This window comes from Lissotriton vulgaris, chromosome 6 (assembly GCF_964263255.1).
Source record: "Lissotriton vulgaris chromosome 6, aLisVul1.2, whole genome shotgun sequence".
Classification (NCBI taxonomy): Eukaryota; Metazoa; Chordata; class Amphibia; order Caudata; family Salamandridae; genus Lissotriton; species Lissotriton vulgaris.
This window is the reverse complement of record NC_141694.1, coordinates 368,486,331-368,512,852: the sequence shown is the minus strand read 5'-3', so window position 1 is coordinate 368,512,852 and position 26,522 is coordinate 368,486,331. Positions and strand designations below refer to the sequence as shown.

At 41.9% G+C, this 26,522-nt stretch overlaps 1 protein-coding gene across 1 annotated transcript in view; it reads right to left on the bottom strand.

The window, feature by feature from the left end:
• The window catches only part of MYT1L (myelin transcription factor 1 like), a 1,231,183-nt gene that overhangs the window by 38,356 nt on the left and 1,166,305 nt on the right, over positions 1-26,522 (bottom strand). Inside the window, exons 17-18 of the mRNA XM_086926390.1 lie at positions 9,889-9,951; positions 1,051-1,134 (exon numbers count right to left, since the gene is read on the bottom strand). Of these exons, the coding sequence (XP_086782516.1) occupies positions 1,051-1,134; positions 9,889-9,951 (147 nt within the window). The remainder of the gene's footprint in view (positions 1-1,050; positions 1,135-9,888; positions 9,952-26,522) is intronic.

Here is a 26,522-nt window from a genome sequence, read left to right as displayed (position 1 = left end):
GATAGTGGAGAAGGTTTACGTAGAGTGTGATTCAATGCTATATTATTCTGTTGAAAAGTTCAGAATCAATATTTTGTGTCGTGTTCCTTGTGATATTCTTTTTTGTCAAGTGAATCCAATATTTGCAGCGGTATCTAGTTCTTTTGTGTTTTTCTCTAACGTTTTTTGCTATTTATGGGGACCATAAGATCAGTGATTTTACAGCGATATGTGATAACATGAATCTCAAATATTTGTGTTGTGGCTGCAAATATTTTCTCCAGACACATTACGACAGAGTCCTGCAAGATTTTCTTAAGTAGTAATTTGGGGATTTTGATTGTGTTTTGCTGTCCAGTGGAAGATGGCTCGAGGTCTAAATCAAAAAAAAAATACTTTATTATGTGTTGATGATGAAAAGTATTGAATGAGATTGAATATACAGAAAGTGTCATTGCACCAGTGATGTGATCCAGTGTTTACCGAGGACACCACATAATTATAGTGATTATACCAATGAAAGTAGGGTCATGGTCCAGTTTAATTAATTATTAATAATCTAATTTGTAGAGTCAGGGATTTGGAACATGGAATAGTTACTCTGATTGACAGAAGGGCAAACATAGAGGGAAAGTTGAAAATTAAGCATTAAAATATTTCTTCAATATAAAAGCAAGCTACAATCCTTTGTGAAATATATTAAATGTAATAGCTGTCTGGAAAGTGGAGATGAAGCATAGAGACATTTGTTTTCTGTTGGTACAGTATGGTAACTACTTCATGGGGCAGGCCATTTAAATCAAGGTTGTGCATATATACAATTCCTTATATTATGAGGACACAGCCACAGGAGACAAGAGAATTTACGCAACATCATCCTCATCAGTTGGACATCTGAGGGATGGAAGGTGATAGAGCAAACTACCAAAACAGCAAAAGTACAGTAAATGATAATCAATCAAGACAAGAGACTGGTCAAATACTAAATGGTGACATCACTCTGTAGTAAAAATGTGTGTTTTGCGTCCGCACTTCAGCTTCTAATGCATGTGCCATAGACAAGTGACATACCTAATAGGTTCTTGGTCTTCTTTATCTTCTTTGCTTTGTGCTATCCTGATTCCACTCTTCTTTGCTCGTGGACAACCTGAAAGACTGCCAAAAAAATACACATTTAATAGACACAGTTTACAGAGAGACTTGTTACAAAAACCAGTCAGTTATTCATTCAGTACCCATTTTGTAAAACAACCCACCCTGTTTTACACCACTCTTTCTCAAACAGTTTTCCGCTGTTATTCCACTGTTGCTCACTTTGCATCCCAGTGAAAGTAGATTGTGGTAGTTACGCTCAATATAGTTAATTTGATTATATAACATCGATCAATCTAAGTGAAAAACACAGAGGCAAACTTCAAATAAGGTTTACAAATTGCCGATTCCAAATTTCAAAACATTAATTTTGAAAGTGCTTGGAGGAGGAAGTTTGCATAATTTATTTTTCAGAGTACTAAGGGACAGTTGAATTCCCAGACATTTAGTTAGGGGGAGCTTAACTATGTTTTTTTTTAATTTTAAATGTCAAATGGAAGAATATGGAATCATTGTGTCGTCTCATGATGCTTGTCCAAGCAGACAGAAAGAAAAACTCCTAATACATCTAAACAGTTCATTGATGTACCTGCAATATTTTTAACATACTGCAGAACTGAGTGGTGAGCTTTAAGGTTTGTTGTGCATCACATTTTAACGCAGCCAAAAAGTGTATTAGTGGAGGTAGAGAGTAGACTTCTCTTGTGCTCTTAAGATAGTGTACACCCACCAATTTCCCTGTGTAGGTCAATATATATGAGTGTGAATGACCAATACTTTTGTCCCATGTGGATAAATGTAGTTTCTTTAACAGTGGCCATATTGTTACAAGAAATCGAGGAATTCAGATTCTAGTGTGAATCTTTGTCATCACCTTTGTTAGGAAAATAATCAATACATATTAAATGTTCACATCTTGTGTGGAGGAAGCCCTATGATATTAGCTAATGCTGTATTTCCTTCTGAATTTAACTATATAAGAAACCATCAGTTTGAAGGAAGGCTTAGTAAGTTAACAGAGAAGCTGCAACTATGTTCCTAGCTGATACAGACCCAATTTTGAAAGACAGATGTGCATGTGAACTCAATGTATACATGTAAATGGCCTAATTTCCAATGCCTGGGAAGCATGAAAGGTGAATTTTCAACTGCAAACCAATCTGTCCATGCAAAATGTTGCCACATAATATTGTCATATTATGTATGGGTAAATTCTACTCGATTGTCTTGAAGTGGACATTCCAGTGTGGAGATGGCCTATAAAGTTTGGGAACACCGGTGATATTCACAAACGTTTTTCTATCCTCATCCCACGTGGGAAATGGTATGTGATTTACTCCTGGAGAAGGCAGTAATAGATCCATTCCCTGAGAAATGGTCATCCAGCACCCCCGAAGAAGATGGGGTACAAAGGAAGAAATTCCTAATGTGGAAAATGTTCACATTTGTATAGCATGTAAAACATGAATACCGAAAGCCCTTCCTGTAAACACAAATAGAAATCCTCATAGGCTTTCTGTGCCAGGTTTCTCGGAATGCCCTTGTGAAATATGGAAATTTGTGCCCATGTGACAGTGTAAACTTATGAATTTTGATTTCATAAGTTAAGATATCACTTTAAACCTAGACAAATCTAAATGGTTTACATCATGGGGCTCACACAAAGCAGCGCTTTCCCCAAAAAAGGATCTATGGTTAGTTTATTTAAAATCGGCTGGAAATCCAGACAATAGCAGGAGTGAACATGAAGATAAGATACATTTTCAAAAAAATCTATTGGATCAACTAGATGATTAAGGGCAGTATAATGTATTTGACTAATGCAAGTGGCTGGTTTCTGAATTTCTTATACTGTGTGTCTAATTAACCACACTTCTTGCATTCAGATTTGTCTAAGTGTAACGTGACGTTTCAAATTATGTTCAGTGTTTTGAGAAAATAAGAAAGCAAATAATTCTAACTAAATGCAAAAAATAAAAAATTAACACAAAACACAAAATGGCATTCCATGTTAGAATTTGATTTCTATTTGGTTTTAAACTAGCTTAAGGTGTTCTCATATGTGTCAATGTAGACAAAGTATATAGGGGGCCAGATGTACTACATTTCTTACCAGTCAAAAACCCTCCGATTCGATACATCAGAGAGTCAGTAACCTGTAAAAAACATATAGTTTATCTGAATGTGTATCCGTCCTTAGGAACCACATGTGAAATGGTGTCTCTTGTTTTAAGTGAAGGTGACTGCACATGCCATTATTAATGTAATACATTTACAAAATTAGCTGCTAGGACTGAATTGAGATTACTTGTTAATTTAGTTATCTATGATGCACATGTTTTAAGGACACATCTGACACCCATGGGCACCTGAACTAAGAAAAGGCTTTAAGATTTACTGTTGCTTAATGCAGGAACAGGTGACTGTACATTTTTAAAACGTAGATATCCATAAGGGGTGGAGCTAGAATTTTAACATTTCTGCACATCTAATAAGTCCCTGCGTAGGGGTAGAAATTATACGTATTCAACAGGATGTATTTAGGATGTATGAGTGAAATATCAACCACCTACAAGAAATATCCTGATTGCGTAAAAATCTGCTGTTGACTTCTAATACTACAGACACAACTTCAGTGGTATACATTCACCTGCGTGTCAAGAAGGAGTGGTCATAAAATAGTAGGTTTCTGTTTTAAAAAAATCTCTGCCAACCTTTATATGAGGTAACCAAGGTAAGGTAACTTACAGTCCAATTAGATCCTAAATGTAAATATCTTGGACAATGCAACAAAAGATCACTTTCTTAACTGCCGCAACCAGTCTAAATCATAAATTGCTATGGTTAAATTCAATATTTCCAAGAAAAATAATACGTTTTAAGTCCTCTGTATTAAGAAATTCAAACCAGTTACTAAACCTCCAATTCGGTAAATCAGAGAGTCTGTAACCAGCACAAACATTTTCAACTTTACAAACAAACATGATTTAATGGTTACCTATCTGGTGCTTGGAAGAGCATGTTTATGGGTCCCTTCCAAAGACCGAGTCGATATCCTATGGATCAACTGGAATTACAGTTAACAACTCCCAAAGTGGGGTCTTAGCACATTCACAAAAGCAAAGGTGTCCCCTAGAGATTCTTTCTCATATGCAAATTAAGGTGACAGCTTCATAGGGAGTAGGCAGTGGTCTTGAAGATCCCTGCCAACTCTCACTGAAGTTTTTCAGAACTGAAAACTTTGTTATAAAGCACCTTGTTTCCTTTAAGGCAATCAAGCTCCCTTAAAAAAAAGTTTCAGTTTTAAAATGTAAAGACATTCATGTGAGGTTTGAGATCCCTTGTAGACCACCATCCTAGCCAATCAGAGGGAATTGCAATTTGCAACCTGCCTAATGAATATTCATTTGGAAGGTCGTTCAGTGACCCTTACCTGTGAATTATTATTTTATGAACTGACCCATTAATACATAGATCTGTTTGCAAAATAATGTGGTGGTCATAAAAAGTGGGTGTGCAAATTCTGACCACTTTTTGCCAGTACTCTTTTAGTACATATGGCCTATGTTTCTCTAACATACTTTTCAATTGCTTGTCTGTTTGGGTATAACACATTACTCAAAGCGATGTAAATGACACATCAATGAACATATATTATGCTTTGCTTTTATGCATACGATAGGTATAATTCACTTACAAAATTATGTATGATTGTTAGGTAAAGGAAGTTAACGCAAGCCATGCATTTGTCAGAAGCTGTTGGTAGAGCATTTATGTCATACATACCATGGAAAAGTATGGACTGCAAATATATACCAAAAATATTACAGTCAGAGGCAGTTACATTATTTATTTTCTCGTTGAGTTTCCAGTATTATATTACTTTCATGTGTGTAAAATGACAAGAAATTTATGGAGAAACATACAAATGAACTCTCCTTAAATTCAAATCTTTGTTACTTTAGTTAGAAGTGTATTGTTCATTCTATGTTCCCAAATTTTTCCTACTTTAATCAGCCAGTACTTTATATTGCTAAAGCTACGAGAAAGCTGGCAATACAATGATGATCGTTTCTTGCAAAGCAAGGTGCTTCGAATTTCTCAAAATATATACATATGGACAGTGAACAAGGCTGTGGTTGAAACGTGAACAACGGACAGGGTTTTAAATGTGTATGGTAGGAAATGGCACCTGCAATGTGTGTACATAGAATAGGCTAACATTATCGTGGGACGGTGCCAACAGGAGGGGGGAAGACCCTGAACCCCCTGGATATCAGACCAGAGGTCTCACAATGTTACTATGGGCCTGTGCACATGTCTATATGTAGATGCTAAGTAATTACTCTGTGTCAAGCATTAACACAAATGGACATTCAATGTGCAAACATGTATTTAGCAATCACAGCGAACAATCAGAAGTTTTTGTGTTCTTCTTTAATCCTGAACGATTGCCCAGCCAACACGTGTTTCATCTGGGGAGTTTCCCCTGACCTCTTCAGGGCTTATGACAATGCGAAGGAGATGAAATCTCTAAGCCGGTTTTACCTCTGTCCCACCTGCTTCTTAGAAATGGAGCCAATCTTATTGGATCAGAGGGGTCCAAAATACGGCCCAAAAAGGAGTGAGTATAGGGGCTAACTGTGTACCGGTTGTAATAAACTACATTTTAATAAGCAATTACGACAAACTCTCGCTATCAGGACTAATCAACTCCATCACAAGACTGCTATGAATTTTAGCATCCTGCTAGCTTGTTTCACTGATCCCTTCTCCAAACAAAGCCAATCTGCTTAATCTTTTTCCTCTATCCTGAAAACAGCATTTAGAAACTAAATATACCCCCAATTGGACAACCAATGTGATCCCTTAGTACAGTATACTGGCATTTTAAGAGGAAAGTATTATGTTTTTGGTAAAAGGTGGCAATGTTAATTTGAAGCCATATGGGAGGCAAGGAGATAAAGTAAAAGCTTACACTAAAGATGGGGCAATGAGAGGAGTAGAGGGTGTGAGCACTAAAAACCTGCCTGCAAAGGGAAATAAAGTAAATTAAGTTCAGATAGGATGTAAATTTCATATATTTATTTATTTCACATCTTTATGATGCAGAACTAAGCCGGAACGTTATGAGCCGACTGTACATCAGATTAACATTGGGGTTCACAGCAACCCCTTGCAAGTACATAGCAAGAATACATGATCAGTACTTTATCAAATGACAAAGTGTAAGAAATCAACAACAGTCTCTGGGAAAAACAAGGCATAAAAGCCATCAGAGATTAATATATTATGAGATGGCTCTCAGCTAACAAAGAGGGTTATTAAGAATGAAACTGTGATGGGAGGGGCAAAGGGACAACAAAATAACCACAGATTTTAGGTTCATGGAAAGAGAAAAAAAGAAAATGGTGCAGGAGGATGGGGCAACATGGGAAGTAAAGAAGGAAGTGGCAAGAGATAACGTTGTCCAAAGAAAACACATGGTGGAAGAGGGGTAACTTAAAGTGAGTAGACAAGTTCAAATTAGAAAAGAGAACTAAGGGAAAGTAGAGGGCAGAAACTAAGTGCAGCTGGTGGTGGTGTACAAGTAGAAGAAAGTGGGAGGATAGTTCAAATGGAAATGGGCTCAATGAGAGGAGATACAGACTAAAGGTGAAAAGATCAGTAGTTGACATTGGGATTATAATTAAGAGTAATTGGTTTTAAAAGATGAAGAGGAGGAAGGCTGTTCTGGAGGAGATGGTAAATGTCAGATAAGGATAGGTAAACTACAGGTGCAGGGGGAAGTTAGAAGGTGAGGGAGTTAACATTTGAGGAGAGCTACAATGAGGCGATGCTCAAGGAGAGATAAAGACATCATCCGGATGTTAAAGACTGGGAACATCTACAGTGGGCAGGACAATAGGAAGCTGTAGCGGAGGTTACGGAAGAGAAGCCAAAAGGTGATGGGGTTGAGAAAAGTGGTATTCCAGTGGTGACTAGTCTAGATCGAGATTACCCCAACTGGGTGAGTGACAAAAGACTCAAGATGAAGTTGAAGAGGAGAGGTGCATGATAGCCAAAGTGTGGTGAAGAGGTTATCTGGGGTACGTGTTAGTGACCAGACCAACTAGAATCTAAGAGGAGGGTAATTTTTAGTATTTTGCAGAATTTGAGCAAGTCTTTTAGGCATCTTAGGCCAACTAGTACCAACTTCTAAATGGAGAAAAATCCTTTGGATAAAAATGTGTCCCTTATGTTTAGAGTTTTGTATGAGATTTGTCTTGAGGTTTGACAGAATTTTCTTTTATTTGTTTAAAACTGTTTGTAATCAAGGGGTAAAAACATATTGGAAGGACGTATTGAGAGATGTACAAAGATCAAGACAACTGTCTTTGTAGACTGTCTGCAAGAAAGAGTAGAACAACGAATCAAATATACAGGGGGCAAGATGGTTCAGGGAAAAATATATTACATTTTAGCATTTGAAGTAAAATAAAATCTATTTCTTACTTTCAACAAAGTAAATGACGCATATGTCTCAGGGCAGTTGTGTTTACCTTGCCTCTGTAATTAAGGAAGTAGATCATGTATAATGATACCAGAGGTTGGTGCAGTAGGGGATTTCTGATCTTGCCTGAGGGTAGAACCCAATGCCAGGAATCTTGGGAATCACTGGTTCCTTTACAGAGGCAGGATTGCAACATAATGTCGACTCTGAGCTCATCATATTTAGTTGATAATGTGCCACCGTTTATTTTGAATCCATTTCCATGTGTTGCAGCTTGAAATACTCCCCATTTTTTATTTCATGTATTTTTTGTACATAGGTTTACCATTCACCATGCCCTGAGTTTAGGTGCTTTCAATATTGCTACACATTTGGGATGTTAATTATTACATTTTTAATTTGTACCACTCTTCTACTTGCCCCAACCTACATTGGGTAATTCATAATATTGCTTACATTTGGTAAGGTACAGTAGCTAGATTGTGACACTCTCTCACTAAAGTCCATTGGGAACACTGCCTGCTCCTAAAAAAAAAATGTTTACATTATCAAAGGGGAAAGGGTCGCTTGGGGACTCCTTCCTGTTTGCTAATGAGTTACCACCTGCTGGAAGTAGGTGGTAAAATGCAAATGTTTTGCAACTGCATTTTGGTCACAAAACATTCTTACATGCCACTGCACTTCAGTATTAGTAAGGGAACCCCTAAACATGCCCCTTCTTAATACTGAATCAGCATGTATTCACAATTCCAAACCACGATTTGTTAACATGTTACCGAATCACAATTTGGGTCTGATACAAACCAAAATGCATGTTTCCAGTCGCACATGGTCCGATTTGCAGAAACCGGAAAAATGGTTGATACATCTAGCTTTGCTAAATTGGACAACACACAATTATTTACTTCTTTAGGGAACAAAATGTGTGATTTATTTCTTGCATTTATTGGGTTCCTGGGGGGCATGCTTTATCAGAACAAAAGAGAAGATAATCTATTAAAATGTTTTCCTGTAGAATATGTATATGTATACTGAATGTGCATAAATCATGTAAATTATTGATCCAATAAATCTAAATGAGGAGGCACTTCCAATGCTGTTACCTATTGGGTTCCCTTTTATTTAACTGAACTGAGATCCTAGGATTCAAAGCAACTCAAAAGACAGTAATCACCTTGAGCAAATCCAAAATATCCTTTTTATGTCACAACTGCTTATAGCGCCACCAGTTGCAAATACTAGACAAAGGTGGTTGGTGTGTTTTGTGCAGTACTGCTATTAGAGTTTCTTTGACACCTACTGTGCGTTTGAATACAATTTGTTTGGCGTTGTACAGAACATTATTCACCCAGGTTGCAGAAAGGGAGTTCTGCCAATGAGTAGTAATGAAATAAATAAGACATTCTCACAAACTAGCATATTTTTTTTAAATATTTACCATTTACAGCTGATGTAACAAGCTCAAAGCCAAATAAAGGACTGCCCAAAATATAATAGAATTTACCTGTGTTTGACAGAAATGCATGCAACCTGCATATCAAGCAGACATACTACAGCCCTCCCAGCTAGATACACCCTCGAGAGTGTCTTACATAGTTGTGGGATAGCAAATAACACCAAAGACAAGCCCATGGAGTCTTTCCAAGTTGGGCTCAACAAACAGCATCAGTCTCCCGAGTATGTGTTTTAGGATCATGTAGTAATTAATCCCAGGATACAAATGAGCATCGCTTTGTGACATATTAGTTCAGATAAGTCTGGTTCATACATAATGAATGAACCACAACATTACTACTCCCCCCTCCTACTCCCTCCTGCCCTGACAAACAGTTGAATTTGTCCTGGCTTCTAGTTTTGCATGATGATCATTCCAATTGAAATGGTAACATGGCAACATGGCTCAGGACTCAATGGTTACATGCTCTCTGCTAACATCTCTGTGTAATTATCTGGTAATCTGTTCTTATTCTGAAAGGACTGATGAAACAATTCATCCTTCTTATGTAGATGCTTTGAATATTGTTAAATTGATAATAGTAACACCTGTTATTTACAGCACTTAGACATGGCAAAACTGCAATATTAAGTGCTATATATGCAAGTTATTTTCAGTAGCAGTGTTGGCTTATACATACCATAGACTTCTCTGGCAGGAAATAAAAAGGTTTAAAAAACGCACACGGAGGTTCACACCTATGTTGAAGTTGGTGGATCATGTGTGCTTAGCATGCACTATATGCATAGATGATCCTTTGTGAATGGGAAACATGGGTTAACGTCAAGCATGTCAATTCATAGAAAGGAAAATGTATTTCCTTATTTACCTTCTATGTGAAGCATAATTTCCAGTAATATGTCCAGAGCCGTCACAACCAGGGGTGGGACACCTACAATTAAAAATATGGATGAGGTAAGGTGCTAGGAAAAAGATGAATTGCTGTTCCAAGCATTATTTGGCGTTGATTCAATTGGATATTTGTGTATGTGATAACATACATGCAGTAGTAGTACACTGTGTAACATCTTGTATAGTTGGGTGCTCCCACCGAACTGCCGGACAGTATCACATTGTGGTGATACTGCTGTACAGCTATATTCAGCTGAAGAAATGACAGCTTATAAAGCTTATCAAGGCAGGACCAATCGAGGTTTTGTAATCATATCCCCAAAAGGGTTATGGCCCAAGTAATAAAAAATGTTACAACATATCATTGTAAATCACCTGTGCTACTTGTATTTCTATACAAAATGTGTAAATCAGCAGCATGCCTTCATTCAATACACAGAGATTCAAACGAAATTTAGTCATGTCGGCAGAAATGTTCTGTTGTGCGCACTGCTTAATTTGAGCAGGTGGTTTCCAGTGCTCAGCACCGGCACTTAATCATCAACCCCATTGCTTTTCATCAGCGCCAGTTAAGGGCAAATTCATTTACGGTAGGCATGGGGAGATTAAGTGATTTGCCCAGAATCACAGGATGTTGAGCCGATGCCGAGACTCAAACCTGGTTCCCCAGCTTCAAAGTCGGCAGCTCTGGCCATTACCCCACATCCTCTCCCCACTATCATGATTAATTGTTGGTTCTCCTTTGGGCGGAGGAAAAATGGGCTTGTGTAAGGTGCCTCCTGACGAGAATCCCAGTACTTATTTATTCTACAATTTAACCACTGACGGGTGTGCATCCATCACTCCACAACTGAATTACTATTTTAGTTTCAATTTCGGCTTATTCACTCACATTTGCCTGTCATTTGTACTTTTCTGTCTTGTTTGTTGCTTGCAAGTTCATCACGCACACCTACACATTTACTCAGACACTTGCACATGAACACATCTTCAAAGACACATGCACACTCACCTACTGACACTCACATGCATGCACACTTACACACGCAATCACACAGATACATAAATAATGTATAATGGCAATGCTGGACTTGCAATCCAGAAAGGCTGACATTGCCAGGTGGGCCAGCATAAAAGGGTATCTGTGTGGGATGTGTTTTTCGGTCACGTCATGTTCCACAGGGCAAAATCAAACCAGCCTCTCTGGCAGTGCTGGACTGCCTGAAATTGCATCTCACCATGAGTGTGGAACGACTACTCCTGGTCACATACACAGGGGGATATTTAGGAGCCCCTTTGCATCGCTCCTGCATCATGCAATGTGGTGTAATACCAATGCAACATAAAAATGAGATTTATGAAGCCACACAAGGCCACCTTGCATGGCTCTGAGCGGCTTCATAAATCTTGAGTAATGTAACGCAGTGCAAATCACTGCATTGCATTACTCTGTGCGAGGCCAGGGAGGCGTTTCCATGGGTGTTGCCTGGGTGTTCCCACGCAACATTAATGTAGTTTGATGCATTCCCAGGTTTAGCAGGTGTGTTCGGTCTGGTAATGGTCCAAAAACCTACACCTGCCCAGGTGAGGCATAACGAGGAGAAATATCTTTTTTTCTCCTGTGTCTGCGTTGGTGCTAGGCAGCCACAAGGGCGCCAGTGCAGAGGAATGGCCGGAATGCACTGTATTGACTTAAATAAGGCTCATTCCTGGCCTTATCCTGTCATGTAGTGCAGCGCAGCATGGTGACTTGCTGTGCTGCACTGTGTGTCTAGGCCATGAATATGAACCTCAGTCTCTGGCATCTTTGTAATCCGTCCTGGACCCTGACACTAAAATAGTTATTCACCTCCCTCACCTATGTCGTTCTTAACTTTTAACTTTCTGGTCCACCTTCCCTGGTTCTGTTTTGATAACCCATTATTTCCACAACAATTGTTTTTTTACAGATTTAGCGACCAGTTTTAGTACTCTGAAATTTTAAGGGGTGAATACTGGTTTTCTCCCTGTATCATACCGGCTCTCTTAGCAATCACTTGCTTGTTTATGTTTTCATTACCGTCTTGTCTTCTTCCAAATGAACACATATGTTATTGTCACATGTCCATGCATCTCCTAAAGGGCTAGCATGTGTTTTACACCAATTTAGTATGATCTCACACTCATCTCTGTGTTTCAACTTGTTGTGACTCAAATGGCCCTCTTTGTAGGAACCCTGGACATTATGTACAAAACCATTTTGTAGTTGCAAACCTTGTGATTTGCAAATCAAAGTTTTTGTAACTGCAAAGTAGTTTATTACAATATTCGAAACCTCTTTTGAGTTCCGGAAAGCCTTTTAAGAATCTCAAAAAGGTATTTTGTGACTTATTCCAACTTGCAGTTAGAAGGGTGCATGAATGTGACATCGCTTCTTATTTGTGATTTGCAGTGAAATGTATCAATGGTTAAAGTTGCAAACTATTTATGAGTTACTGATAATTCAAAGGGGACAGATTTTTAAAGAGGAATTGTAAATTGTTTTAGGCGACCATGAAAGGTGTGTGCATTGGTTTGGGGGACCACTGCATGTTCTTCCTGATGTCCTCCCAAAATGGGCAACATTTTTGTTTTTTAAACCAGCACCTGTCCTTTATGACATATGGCTCCTTAAAGGAAATGTTTTCCATTTGGGAAAACGAGTGCAAGGATGATGCAATGCTGTTGGTTACAGCCCACCATCCCTGAGTTCATTGCTGACCACCATAGTGACCTGGATAAATATTATTTATTAGGCAGGTTGTCCAGGGACTGGTTATTTTGCGACTTGCCCTATTAGTACATTAATCACATTGGAAACTTGCTGAAATCAATGCTCTCCTCAAGAAGACCTCAGCCTACCCGAATCACCTGAGCACCTGATGACCCAAATTCCTACTTCCCTATCCAGCCTTAGTGATTGAGAAAGCCTTCAACAAGCAACTCACAACCCACCTCGAACTTTACCATCTTCTAGACAACACTAAATCATGATTCTTAAAGAACCACAGCACTGAAACAGCAGTCACCATTGCCAATGATGACATTTGAATCATCCTGGATTGGGGAGAAATAGCAGCCCTAGTACTGCTTGACTTCTCTGCGCCCTTTGACACTTTCTCCTATAACACCCTCCTCAGAAGACTCCACATGATTGGCATACAAGGATCCGCTCTCAAATAGATTTGTTCCTTCCTCATGAGAAGAACCCAAATGATCAGGCTGCCACCCTTCACATCAGAGCCAAGAAAATGATATGCAAAGTCCTCAAGGATCATCCCTGAGCCCCACCCTTTTCAACGTCTACATAACACCACTCGTCAACATCATACGAAACAAGACATTATTGTCTTCTCCCACGCCAATGATACCCAACTCATCCACTCATCCACTTTCTGATGGACAAATCAACCACCACCAGAACCAGCTTCACCAACTGCTTGACCATGGTGGCAGACTGGATGCAAACCATAAGCCGGCTGTGCAACTCTGGCAAGATGGAAGTACAGGTCTTCGGCAACAAGAGCTCCCCATGTGACTCCACCTGGTGGCTTTCGGAGCTAGGATCAACACCCACAGACCACACAAGAAATGTAAGGATCATCCTATATGACAAGCTCAACATGGTAGCTCAAGTCTACGCTGTATGCACCTCCTCTCCTGCTTCAACATCCTAAGCATGCTTCAAAAAATCCTTAAATGGTTGCCTCAGAACACCAGACGGACCATCACGCAAGCACTGATCACCAGCAGGCTGGACTACAGCAACACTCTCTATGCTGGCATCTCCAAACCTTCCTACACAGACTCCAGACCTTCCAGAACACCACTGCAAGACTCATACGCAACCTCCAATGCGGCATCCACCTTTCATTGCACCTTAGCTACACTGGCTCCCCTTTCAAAATCGCAGTGCTTCAAAGTTCTCACACACACATACAAAGCCCTACACAACACAGGACCAGAATACCTGAACAGCTGCATACACATTCACCAACCCAACAGACACCTAAGCTCTGCCTCACTCTCACTCGCACACATTTCTCGCATCCCCAAAAGAAAAACTGGAGGTGGTTAATTCTTTTAGATTGCACCTAAGACATGGAACAACCTTCCTCAAATCATCAAAGCCTCCTCATCACTTCTCGAGTTCCGCAAGAAGCTGAAAACCTGGCTCTTCGTATAACCATCTTGGAGACTGCAAACCTAAACACCTGCCTAAGCACCTGGATACTTTTTCGGGTGATTAGCACGCTATACAAATCAATATAACATAACTTAACATTGCTAATTAAAAGGTCACAAATAGTAATTTCTTAATTTGCACTATCTGTTTGCAACATGCTTTTTTGTACATCAGTCTGTAGATCACTGTCATTTTATTAAGGTCAGTCTACGAATTCAGGAACCTTGGGATGTATTTACACTACTCTATTTAAGATCTCAGAATGAGTTTGGGGATGTATATGTGGTTCTTTTATGCGCTCTGAAACTGTCTGTGAACCAAGGCATAGCATAACATGACAAAACCTGACCTACAGTCTGTTGCCTAAAAGGTGCTCTAACTAAAATCATGAAGACCACATAGACAGACATGTCGTTTTGGTTAAACAATTTTAGAATAAGTTGAAAACTGTAACATTTACTGCTTATTAGATTTGTTGTATGTTAGCTCATATATACTGATAAGCATACTTTGCAGCTGAAATATCACACAACCATTCAACGTCTGAATCTTTACTTTGGCCTTGATTTAGGGACGAACTACAAGATAGGGCTAATACCACAGATCATACATTTTCAATGCATTATGCTTTATTTATGGTACATTCATGAATCTGGTTTTAAATGTATGGCAACATGGTGAAAAGTTGTCTCCACATGTATTTTTGCATTCAAAGGTGTGGAGCACCAGTTTTTTATTTCCATTGCAAACGGCCATGGTTTTCCAACGTGCAGTGTAACACATACCACAGATTTAAGACTACTTTTGTATGGATCGGCCATCTTTTAATGGGGCCTTTGTTTTTATTACTTGTACCACTTTTGACTAACCATCTTATACCCCTCCATTTCCTCAATTCAGTGGTGCCCTGTATGTTGAGGCTATCACCAAGCATTGAAACTGCTATTTCTTCAAGATTAAACACTTCCATGAAAAGGCGCTGCCAGTTTATCGATAGTTTTTATTCCATATTATACGTTGGTCCACTGACTGCATTTGAAGCAATGTTTAAAAAAGAGCAGATGAAGATGACTTTTTAACACTAAATGCATGCACAGGAGTCATGTGAAACCATCGAAAGTATCTCACATCTGTTTGATCGAGGCACCTACTAGCCCTCGGGTTTTATGTAAAAGCCTTGCTTGATAAATTACTTTATAGTTCCTATATGGCTCCTCATTATGTAACGTAATATGTGTTTTTGGAATAAGGTGATGAACAGCCATGTCGAAACTCCGTGTGTCAAGGCAATTACTTTTGTACAAAGCAATATGCAGCACCATGGCATTTTTCTTTTTCCATGTGTTCTGCACAAGGCAGCACACATGGGAAAAGCAAAAACGAGGAGAAATAATGCATTTCTCCTTGTTTCCCAACATAAGACCAGGATTTTCCTGGTCCTAATTTTGCCGCTGCCTCATATCTACGCCACCCTTGTACATAGGGAGCAGTGTCAAATACAATGGGTGTTGTGGTGGAACGCCCACCACAACACCCACAGCACGTCCATTTCACGCTAACCATAGCGTGAAACGGTGCCTTATGTCCAAAGCAGCGCTAATTCACGTTAAGTGGCTTAACGCTGCCTTGTACATAAGGCTCAGCCCATATTGCCACCACAACGTCCGTGAAAGTGACGTTGTGGTGGAGATAGGGGTTTCTACATGTGCCCCTAAATGTTTGCTGAATGGCTGCCCTGTTTCAGGTGGTTGCTCAAAAAACTTTCTTTTTTCCAAAAATAAACTCCCAAAACGGGAGTTTATTTTTGAAGCACAAAAATATAATGAGCCTGACACCCTGTGAGTTTTCTCCTAAGGTGTGTGTGTGTGGGGGGGGGGGGGGAGAGGGGGAGGGGGGGGGGAGGGGGGGTTAATTTTTCTTTACATGGACATCAAATTATTTGCTCTCAATAGGGTGGAGGTCTGATTCACTTACACCAATGGCCCAAAGTCCATTCGGCCATCAGCTTAGAGTTTCCTCAGGTGGAGCCAGTGAATCACTGCCATCAGAAACATGATGATCTGCCCTAATGTAATTTGATTGGCTGAACAGGGTACTCCGCCGTGTCTGTACCCTGTCCCCAAAGTTAAAATGAAGACTTAAGTTATTATTTGCATGCTCTTACCAATATTACAAGCATACATTCTTATTTACCTTTTTTCGCTAGTCATATTATTGATGGACAATCGAGAAATGTGTATTAATCTGAATATAGCACATTCCAGCAGGTTCCACCTCATTTTTCAGCACACACTTTTAATGGCTGAGCATAGAATAGATAACATTTTCTTTAAACATAAGAACATATTGCAAAAACCAGTTGGGTTTGGAAGGAAATGTAGTTTGATACATTTAATGAATGACAGCAATCACTGGTGGATTGCTTCTATAAAGTAAAGCCTTCACAACCTTGGAGTTAAAATACTGCCTGCAACATAGAAGACACCTCCTGGAGGAATACATTGACTCCCTGTAAGAGGGCTGCGAAGTGATTTACTTAAAATCTTGCCTTTTAAGAAATATTTTCAGGGCCATGAAAGTGGTCTTTTGAACTTCCAAGAAGAAGAGAGCATTCAGGATTGGGCCAGAAGGATCACTTCAAGCATAAAACATGCATTACAGTTATGAAGTAAAGTACAGAAGGTAAGCTTGAATATCTGATGGATAGCTCAGTAGGTACGAAAGTTGCCTGATCTTTATTAATGTGTTTAATTTGGTTGGTTAATGTACTGAAACATTTCAAAACACCTCTATAGTGGTGAGATATATGTGGTCCTTGTTTTAACCTAGGGACAGGTACTCCACAATCCATACAAAAGTTTTTAAACTGAGAGAAACACCTTGACAATTGTATTCTTTACCTCATTTGACTGCATTTCAGTTGTAAGGAATAACATAATATATGCTGTGGTCCCTTCATTTTTCATGCCTGATTTTGCTGACTCTAGATCTCTGGGCACTTTATTCCTGCAAAGAACTAGTGAAGCACATGAGCTTACCCCTTAGGGAAGGGTTGTGCAATTGTAACTCCCTGATTTGTCTGTTTAACTTCCTTATAACTCCATTGTAGATGATACCTAAAATAGTCCTAGGGTATGAAATGTCAACTTTCATATGTGGGCAGCAGCACGTATATAAACCACCAGTATATATCACAAAGATATAGGTCTGGCAGGACGACCACTGTGTTCTGGCTGGGTTGCAGTTCAAATGCACTGCAGTAATTCATGACAAGGAAACTTGATATGTAGATAAATGGTGAGAATGTGGTTTATTACTTCGAGTAGATTGTTGTCCTCCACAAGAAATAAAGTCACTAACTTGTTAGGTGCAGTCAAAGATTCAGTAATTTACACCTGAGCTAAACCCTTGATAGCTATGGCAGAAAAGAGACCGACTTAACAAAAATACTTTACACGTTCAGAAGTACCAAAGCAGTTAAAAATTAAAAAACACAACAAAATAAAAACCCCGCTACAATTTACAAAGAGAGAAAAATTCTATATATAAAATTGCATCACAATGACAAAAATCAGATAAGAGGAACCAGAGAGAACAAAAAAGCGCTAATGGTAATCAATGACCATGGTAGACTGGGACATAGGTGCACTTTTACACCACCCACGATAGAGCACGGGTTGTATATAACAAGTATATTTTTCCCACTAAGGCCTGGAAGTAGGGAAGTTCTGAAAAGGGACTTTACAGTTTTTCAGAGGAAGAATTCTTCTTTCATGTGAGAAAGACCAGAAATTAAATTTGATGCCATTGAACTGCTGGTCCGGTTGTTTGGTCGGTCCACTTGAAGCTCTGAAGCTCTGGGGCAAACGTTTTTGACAAAGTTCCCAAATTTCCTTTGGTGCCCAAACAACCACAGTAGTACAATTGCAAGCACCCTCAGGACCTTAGGGGATCTCTTAGAGACTTTCAGTGTATCAGGCCAAGCACAGCAGCAACGTCCTGGTCCATTTTCCACTGCTCAGCTGCAATGCTCACAGGAATGTCCTCTTCAGTTTTTTTTCTGTTCTTGGAGCTACCCAGGGGATCAACCTTATGAAACTTGGAGATCTTTCTGTTCTTGGATTTCTAGTGGAAGGGGGTCCAACTTCCTCAGGTCCTTGTCACAGGTCACTGACGCCAAGTGCAGGTGTTTTAGTACGCTTAGTATCCTTCACAAGCCCAGCAGTGCTCTGAGGAACGCTGCATGAGTGTCCTGATTTTTAGGATTCACCGGTCAGGGTGAGTACACTAAGACACTCCTAGTTCCTCTGTGACCAGAGGGGTAAACATTCTCAGGCCCTGAACTACCTACCTTTGCAGAAATTCCTGTTTACGTTACTGCAAACAGGCCCAAAATGCCATGTTTATTTTCATGATAGGGTGTGTGGGATTGCAATGGGGGAAATCACCAGTCCCTTCCCACATCTAAAACTTCAAATGCAGTTTGAAGCAGGCATTGTACCCACAACAAACCCAGAGATGGAAGTTTGACTCCTTCAGCAACCAGACAGGGCATACACAAGAATTGTTTGGGATCCTAATCCACCCTTTAAAGTTTACCTCACGTTTTAAGGCTCAACAGACTGGTCAAGCTTGGTTTGTTAGCATGGTGTCACAGTATGCCCACAGTGGTCACTGAATATTCTGTGGAGTTCAGAAGAGTCATCACAATCCATTCAGGTTATCTTGTTTTATGCACCTGGGAGAAGCCAAAGAGCTAATGCAAATTAGCCTCCATGAGCTGTAGGCCGAGTCTGGTGGCTCAGCGGACTACTGCGTCCACTGCAGTGGCCTGTGTTCAACCTCATGGTCACAGGTTCAAATCCCAGCTGGTCCACTCTGCCTCTCATCCATCTGTGGTCGATAAAATGAGTACCATTGAGTTGGTTAACAATAAACATCTGTTATTCAGTGCCAAGATGTCTCCAGGTGAACGTGCGCTTTACAAATACACATGTTATGTTAAATCTAAATTACTAATGGTTACTTTCCGGTAATATATATTAAAATCTGACTTCACGTTTTAACTGGATTTATAATAAATAATGGTTTTATAATTCTTCTAGCTGGTCCCATTCCTGAGGTATTGTATTATTATTTTAATCTAAACTCTGTGTTTCTACAAAGGGCAGCTTTGCCTGTAGGACTGAAATAGCTCTTTGGGGGCCAGATTTCTGACCCTATTTTGCATGTGCAAAGGGGGTTGTGACCCGTTTGCGCATGCAAAATCTAATGGGGCCATGTATAATCCCTATTTAGCGAGATGCACTTTTTTTTGCTACTAGCTAAATGGGAATTGCAAGTCGCTATTAGGAAGGGGCATTCCAAGAGCGCCCTTCCTAATAGCGAGTCAGAGGCCTATGCAAGAATGTTTTGCGACCGCAATTGCGGTTACAAAAAACTCGCAACTTACAGCTCCCTTCCAAAGAGTGGTAAAGCACTCACAAATGGGAAAGAGTCCCAAGGGCACCCCTTCCCCTTTGCGAATGCAGGGGAAATCTTTTTTAGGGGCAGGCAGTGGTCCCAAGGAAAACGGGCTGCATTTAAAAAAAAAACTGCTTTAGTTAAAAGCATTCCCAGACATGGAGGTCTGATGATCCCAGCAGGCCACCATACCTGGGAGGGCCAGCCATTCCTAATGGGGTTGCAAATTACGAGTGCCTCATTAATAAATATGAGGCATGCAATTTGAGACCCCATTAGGAATCGCTAACAGTGTCTAAGACACTGTTGTACATGTCATTTAGCAACTCGCAAGTGAGCGCAATTAGCGAGTCGATAAATGACATGATTGTACATCTGGCCGTAGGTCTTGTCATTGTAGGGACATGGTAATATACATTTTCTACATTTCCCACTTTTAAATACCATTCATTCTGCGATCTATGTGATGACCTATTAATATTTACAAGGGATCTATTTACCTGTCAAAAAAGGGACATATTTACAGTTTGTGCTGCAACATCTTCACTGCAGCAGTAAGGCTACACAAGGTAGGCCTGCAGCCGTGCTTGCACTGCCACTGTGGTAGATGGCACAATAGACACTGATGTCCACAAGTGGCATTTAGCTTCACAGCCCTGTGTTCTCTTTGTACACCTTATACGAGGAACTTGCTGAAAAGTTAAATGTGCCAATCAGCAATAAGCCATTTTGACAATGTTTAAAGAGGGAACACAGACACTTTACTCCTGGTTCGCAGGGGTAAAGTGCACAGTGTTCTAAAGCCAGCAAAAATAGGGTCCAAAAAAGACAAAATATCTGTGGTGAGCATGCAGATAAACAGATTTTCTACATTTAGCACTTACTCTTTTGACCTGGATATGTCAGGTTCACAGGTCACACTTTGACAGCTAGGCTTCAGTCACTGTAGGGAAGAGAACCAGTTTGGACCCTGTCATAGGCGGGGGGAGCTCATCTAAACAGTGGTGTGGTCAAGTAGCTGAAGAAAGACTGCCTTGTGGCATAAGGGTTCTGCCATATTAAAAGAGTGCAGGTGGGCGTGGCTTGGTGACAGCATAGCTTCTGAGCTCCGCCAGGGCCTGTGACGAAGCCCCGGATATCCATACATCAGCTGGCTACTAGTAAAGTGAAAGTGCTGGTACTGTGCTCCTGACGGTGCCCGGCGGTGAGAGAGGCATTTCTGCGGCCCGGGACTGCCAGAATAAAGACGCAGTGAGGCAGGGCCCTGCAAGTTGACGGCCCTGGGTAGACGACATGAAGGAGGCGGAGTTTCGTTGTGTGCCAGCTGCAACTGAAAGCCTACGGCCAGGGTCGTTGCTACAAGAGGCTGGGGTCCTCGGCCTCCAATGGACGCGGACTCCAATGGACGTGGATGCGGACTCCGGCGACACCCCCCGGAGCCAGGTCCAGACTCCAGCTGCGGCGACCCCTTCCCAGTGGGGAATCCAGCTGTGGGACCCGGCAGGCATCTTGCGATCAATCACCCTACTGAGCGGGACCGAACCCACGAGAGTTGAAGTCGGCCCCCTCCAACCACGCCGGCGCCCTCAAGGTTGGTGCACATGGGACATTAGCATTTGCGGCTTTCGCCAGAGGACATGCTGTGCTCGACCTCAGGTTTGTGCAGACTTTGGCGACATCCTGTAGTGTAGGGAGGGCGCGACACGAGTGCCCCCGGGAGGGTACAGGACCTCAGTCGGGGCGCCCCTCTTCCCCTGAAGCACATAGCTGGGAGAACTGATTTGCCCTCTGCGCTCTGGAAGTGCGGTGGTGGAGCCCAAATTATTGCAGGGGTCTGAAGCCCCGGAAATCGCTGTGGGCCTCCTTCAACCACTGCAACAATATCAAGGCTGGTCGGTGTGGGGCATATGCCAGAGTGGACATCCACCAACGGACATGCATGGGCTAGGGAGCCCTGGGCCCTTGATTGGCAGAATTGATTTGAGTGGAGTGCCATAGGGTTCACCACGAGTAAATGTCACAGTGTGTCCCACCCCAAGGGGACGGACCAGTGAGAGACAAGTTACACCTCATTGCCCCCTCATCCTCATCTGCTCACCTTGGCAGGCGTGGTGTGTCCTATGTGGGTGACAACAGTATGGGTCGTGTTTGCCTGCGCCATAGCTGTTTACCAATGAGGAGCACCAACGAGCAATACTTGGGGGGCGTAGGAAGAGGAGAGGGCCACTACACAGGTGCAGTGAGCTGCCAATATCCGGAGGCTGGAATGGTTATGGGAGGTGCCCAGGAGAGATCGGGTAATGGGGTGATTGGTTTTCTGCTACCCCCCAGAGACACTACTCAATATGACAAAACCAAAGGGGTCCGCCGCCACAGTCCAGGCCAACAAAATGGATAAGTATGTGGTCCCGCGACAACCACACTCTGAGGAGGGGGCACAGGACGACAATTCAATTGGCAAAGAACCATCCCTTAGCTCCATCATAGCGGCGATTCAGACAGTACAGACAAATTTGTAAATCAAAATCGACAAGGTCACGATCGAGATGAACCTCATGAGGGTGGACATGCACAAAATCTCTGAAAGAGTTACAGCAACGGAGGAACATATAGGGGAGCTTCAGTCGACAACGCGCAAATTGGAGGAATAGGCCCTGAATCTGGTGTACCAGCACAAGGCAATGGCACTGCAGCTGGATGATCAAGAAGGGAGGGTATGCCGAAACAATATTCGAGTGGTAGGTCTGCCTGAAGGGGCAGAGGGCCCCAGCGTGGACCTCTTTCTCGAAGACCTTGTCTTGAATCACCTTAAGCCCAGGAGATTGTCACCATTGTTCTCTGTGGAAAGGTCATACAGGGCCCAATCCCAAACCAAAGCCTGGGGCCCCTCCTCAAACCATCATTGCACACATCTTGAACTTCCAGGACCGCAACACAATTCTACAAGCGGCCAGAGTCAAAGGCGACCTCTTATATGAGAACACAGCAATTTGGTTCTTTCCGGACTTCACCATGAAAGTACACCGAGAGAGACGCTCCTTCGAAGGGGTGAAATGCACCCTCAGAGACAAGGGACTTAAGTACATGATGTTCTTTCCTGCCAAAATTAAGGTCATGGAGGGCGTCAAATCCTGGTTCTTCACGACACCCGAGGAGGCTCAGCGATGGCTGGATGAGGGCCGTTCCCAGACTAATCACCAGCAAGAGTCTACAGATTGGCGGGAAATCAGCAATCGATCCCTGGAATCCTTGAATTGACGCAGGGAGAGGATGCGATCCTAGTCCAGGTCCAGAAGTTCCCGATCTTCGAACCCTGCAAGTGGTGCAGGGGTACTGGGGAGTGAAAAGACTTGGATTATCTTGTTGATCTGTACTTTGTTTCTTGTCCCAGTTCAAGGCATGATTTTTCTTGTTGTCGTAACTTGGTAAAACCCCTTTCTCACAGACATGGACAGAGATGGGGGCCCAGAGATCTATGGACTTTTTTGCTATCAGAATTCTCACATAGGGTTGGGAAGAGTTGCGGGCTCGGGGGGGAATGTTGTTGGGTTGTGGTGCAAAGCAACCCTACATTAGACACTCAGTTATTGGGACGGCAGGCGCTCTGCCCTTTGGGGGTGTGGGTGGCTCTAGCCCTACAAGGTAGGACTGCAGGGAGGGGATATTGTTATGGGGTTTATTTTGTGGTATTGTGTTTTTTTGGGTTGTGAATGTTTCCAAACATTGTCTTCGCTTCAGGCAAAGGATAATGCGAGTTTGAGAGGAGGGTAGGTGGGAGGAAATAGACGGGCACGCATCACACAACTACGATTGAATTTAGGTGCAGACAGATTAGGAAAGACGAGCATCCCCTTAACCAAAATGAGTATGCACTGGGACAAGAGCCTTAAACTCCTGTGTTGGAACATTAATGGGCTTGGAGACAAGATAAAATGAGGTATTGCGCTCCAACATATCAAATGGTAATGGCAGTTTATGTTCCACCGGAACTACAAGGCCAGACATTCAAAGACCTTGACACACTTATGCTCTCAATCCCTGAGGGACATTTGACTGTGGGAGGAAACTTCAATTCAGTGGTTTCTGGGCACATATACTACTATCCACCACGTAACATTGGCACTGCGAGTAGCTGGCTCACAAACTTCCTGAGGTGCTAGGTCTCACGGACCTCTGGAGAACATATCACCCAGAGTGCAAACAATACACTTTTTACTCAGGGGCACACAACACCTTCTCTAGGATAGACTACTTGTTAATGCCTGCATCTCACGTGAGTATGGTGCGTGAAATACAACACCTGGCGAGGGGGATTCTGATCACTCGCCAGTGTGGATGCACCTCGCACTGAGTGAAAAGAGAGTGGGAAGTGTGGCGCCTATCAACCCGGGGTACCTTCGTTATCCCACAGTCAAATATGCGCTGACACAAGCACTAGACCACTACTTCCAGGAAAATGAGGGGTCGGGTGGATCTTCCTTAACTCTTTGGGAAACTGTGAAATCAGAAATTAGGGGGCAGGCATTGTCTGCTATAGCCGGAGTGCACAGGAAGTGGCGATTTCATCTAGATACGCCTTGCCCAGCTAAAAACTTCACACAGAGTATATTTTTGCGGACCCCGATGGGCAGGGCGATTGACGGGCAATGTAAGAGACGGTGTGGCCTAGAGGGTTCATTTATGCACATTATATATGGTAGTGTGAGTATATCCAGAAATATTGGAAGAAGGTGCATGACTGTATGAGCTAGGTATTGGAAACGGTTATTAGGCCTGAAGCAAAGAAGTGTCTCCTGAATGTGTGGGAACCCACAGATCTTAATAGTAAAGATAAGCTATGGGCAACCCTGGGCCAAATGATAGCAAAAAGGAATATTACACAACAATGGGGGGCAGTAATACCGTCAAAGAGTAAAACCTGGAAGGCGGATATAGACTAGTGCATGACAATGGAATAAAACGGTTTACGTTGCGCTAGGCTGCCCTAAAAATGGATTGCTATCTGGGCCAAATGGAATGCATTTTGTGGGTATATCTGTGAGCCTCCTGTTCTTCCTTTCCTACACGATCCAACGTCACCATAACTGTAATTACTCAGCATGTCTTAATGTAAAGGTGCAACAGAAAATGTGTACTGTCAAGTCCGCATAATGACATCATTCAAGAATGTAAATATCTAAAGGTGTGACCGACTGCTGTTTACTAAAGTTACAGTAAACAAGTGCTGCAAAATGACTAGGGTATTGTGAGAAAATCGTCCTATCACTGGCTAGTGCACAGGATAAACCTGGCACATCAACCACCACCTCCTGAGAACATTCCAAGAGGGCGGCCAAACAGCCATGCTCACTTAGAGAGTGTAAACCACTTCTCCCCTGCGATGTCCAACCCCGCCCCATCACTGACTGCAATAGGAAAAATAAATTGATAATAACAATACATTATTATCATTTTAGTTTTCCTTTTGAGCAGTGGGGTGATGCTACTCGGCCTTAGTGGAGGAGCCACCACTGTGCATGGTCACTGGATATAGGCAACAATGGAGGTCCAGGTTATGTGCATGTTTGACTAAAGTTTGCAAGAAGGGGTGGGCATATCTGCAGCCTATAATGCATTTAAAAGGATGAATATGCTACCCCAGCCAGGGGCAGCGCATTCATGTAAAAACGGAGTGGCTGCTTTGAAGCCGCTCCATGTTATGCAGTGCAGGTGGCAACCCGCCTGCACTTTTAAGAGGGATTAGAGATCCCCTTGCAGTTGTGTGAAGTGAATGACTGCACTCACCTGAGTGACTGCACTCGCCTGCAAGGAGATGTCTGGGGGTCCATGGGACCCCCCTTCACGCCTCCAGAGGGCTGCCATCAGGGGGCGCACTGACAGTGCACCTCCTGACAGCTTCTTTTCCTCTACACCCGCGTCCGTAATGCAGCGTGGGTGCAGAGGCAAAGGGATTGCCTAATTTGCATGGGACCATGCCACCATGCAAATGAGGGAACATCCTCTGGTGACAGCGCGGGTGCTTTATGAGCAGCAGCGCTATCTGTATAACAGAAGGGGATACAGATGCAACTGCAGCCCCTTCTGAAATTCCAAAGTGCCCCAAGGGTGAGCAACGTCGGCTGAAATGCCTGTTGCACTCCAGCGCCCTTCTGTAATACGGCCAATTGTGGGCAAATCACTACTTGAAATGGCATTAGACTAGCTGCCCAATTCAGGGTGGGGTTTGGCACTAGTTCCAAGGCCAAAGCCTTTTCCCAGAAATCCTTGCACTGAAGTTTTCTCCTAACACGTCATGGAACGTTCTAGTGTGGAAACTGGAAATGTTCTTCCAGTTTGTAGGTACATTGGCAGTGCATAAATGCTAGATGGACATTATTGAATTGCTGTTTAAGATGTTGCCGAAAGGTGGCAAAAAGCCCCACTGCAATTGCAAGTTAGTCAAAGTATATGGGACTACATATTACCCTAGTGGGGTAGGTGTTCTTTGAGGTACTTCTGAGATTTAAAAAAAAGTTATTGCAAGTACGTATCCGTTAAACCCCTCCTTCTTAGGACATATTGACACCAGTTAGGACTTAGTGCAACTCAAACTCTCAAACGATATTACCAGAAGAAACAAGGAAATTGTGTCTTAGCTAGGCATCCTAAGCTCATAGCTACCAGTCAATGGATCTTTCTCCACATAATTAATTAGGCTAGATAGTACTCTTGCAGCACACGCAACTCTGCTCCGAGAGCAATAACTACTCTCCCACCTGTACTTATGGCACCTTTTCTGTTCTCATCCACCATATTTTTAAAGATTTTTTATATAGCACAAACTAGACGCGTCAAGGTATCATAGCACTGTACAAATAGCAAAACAAGTTAATCACAGTAAAAAATAAAAATGAAAAAAAGAGCAATAAACAAATAAGGATACCATAAGCCATTTGTTGTAAAAG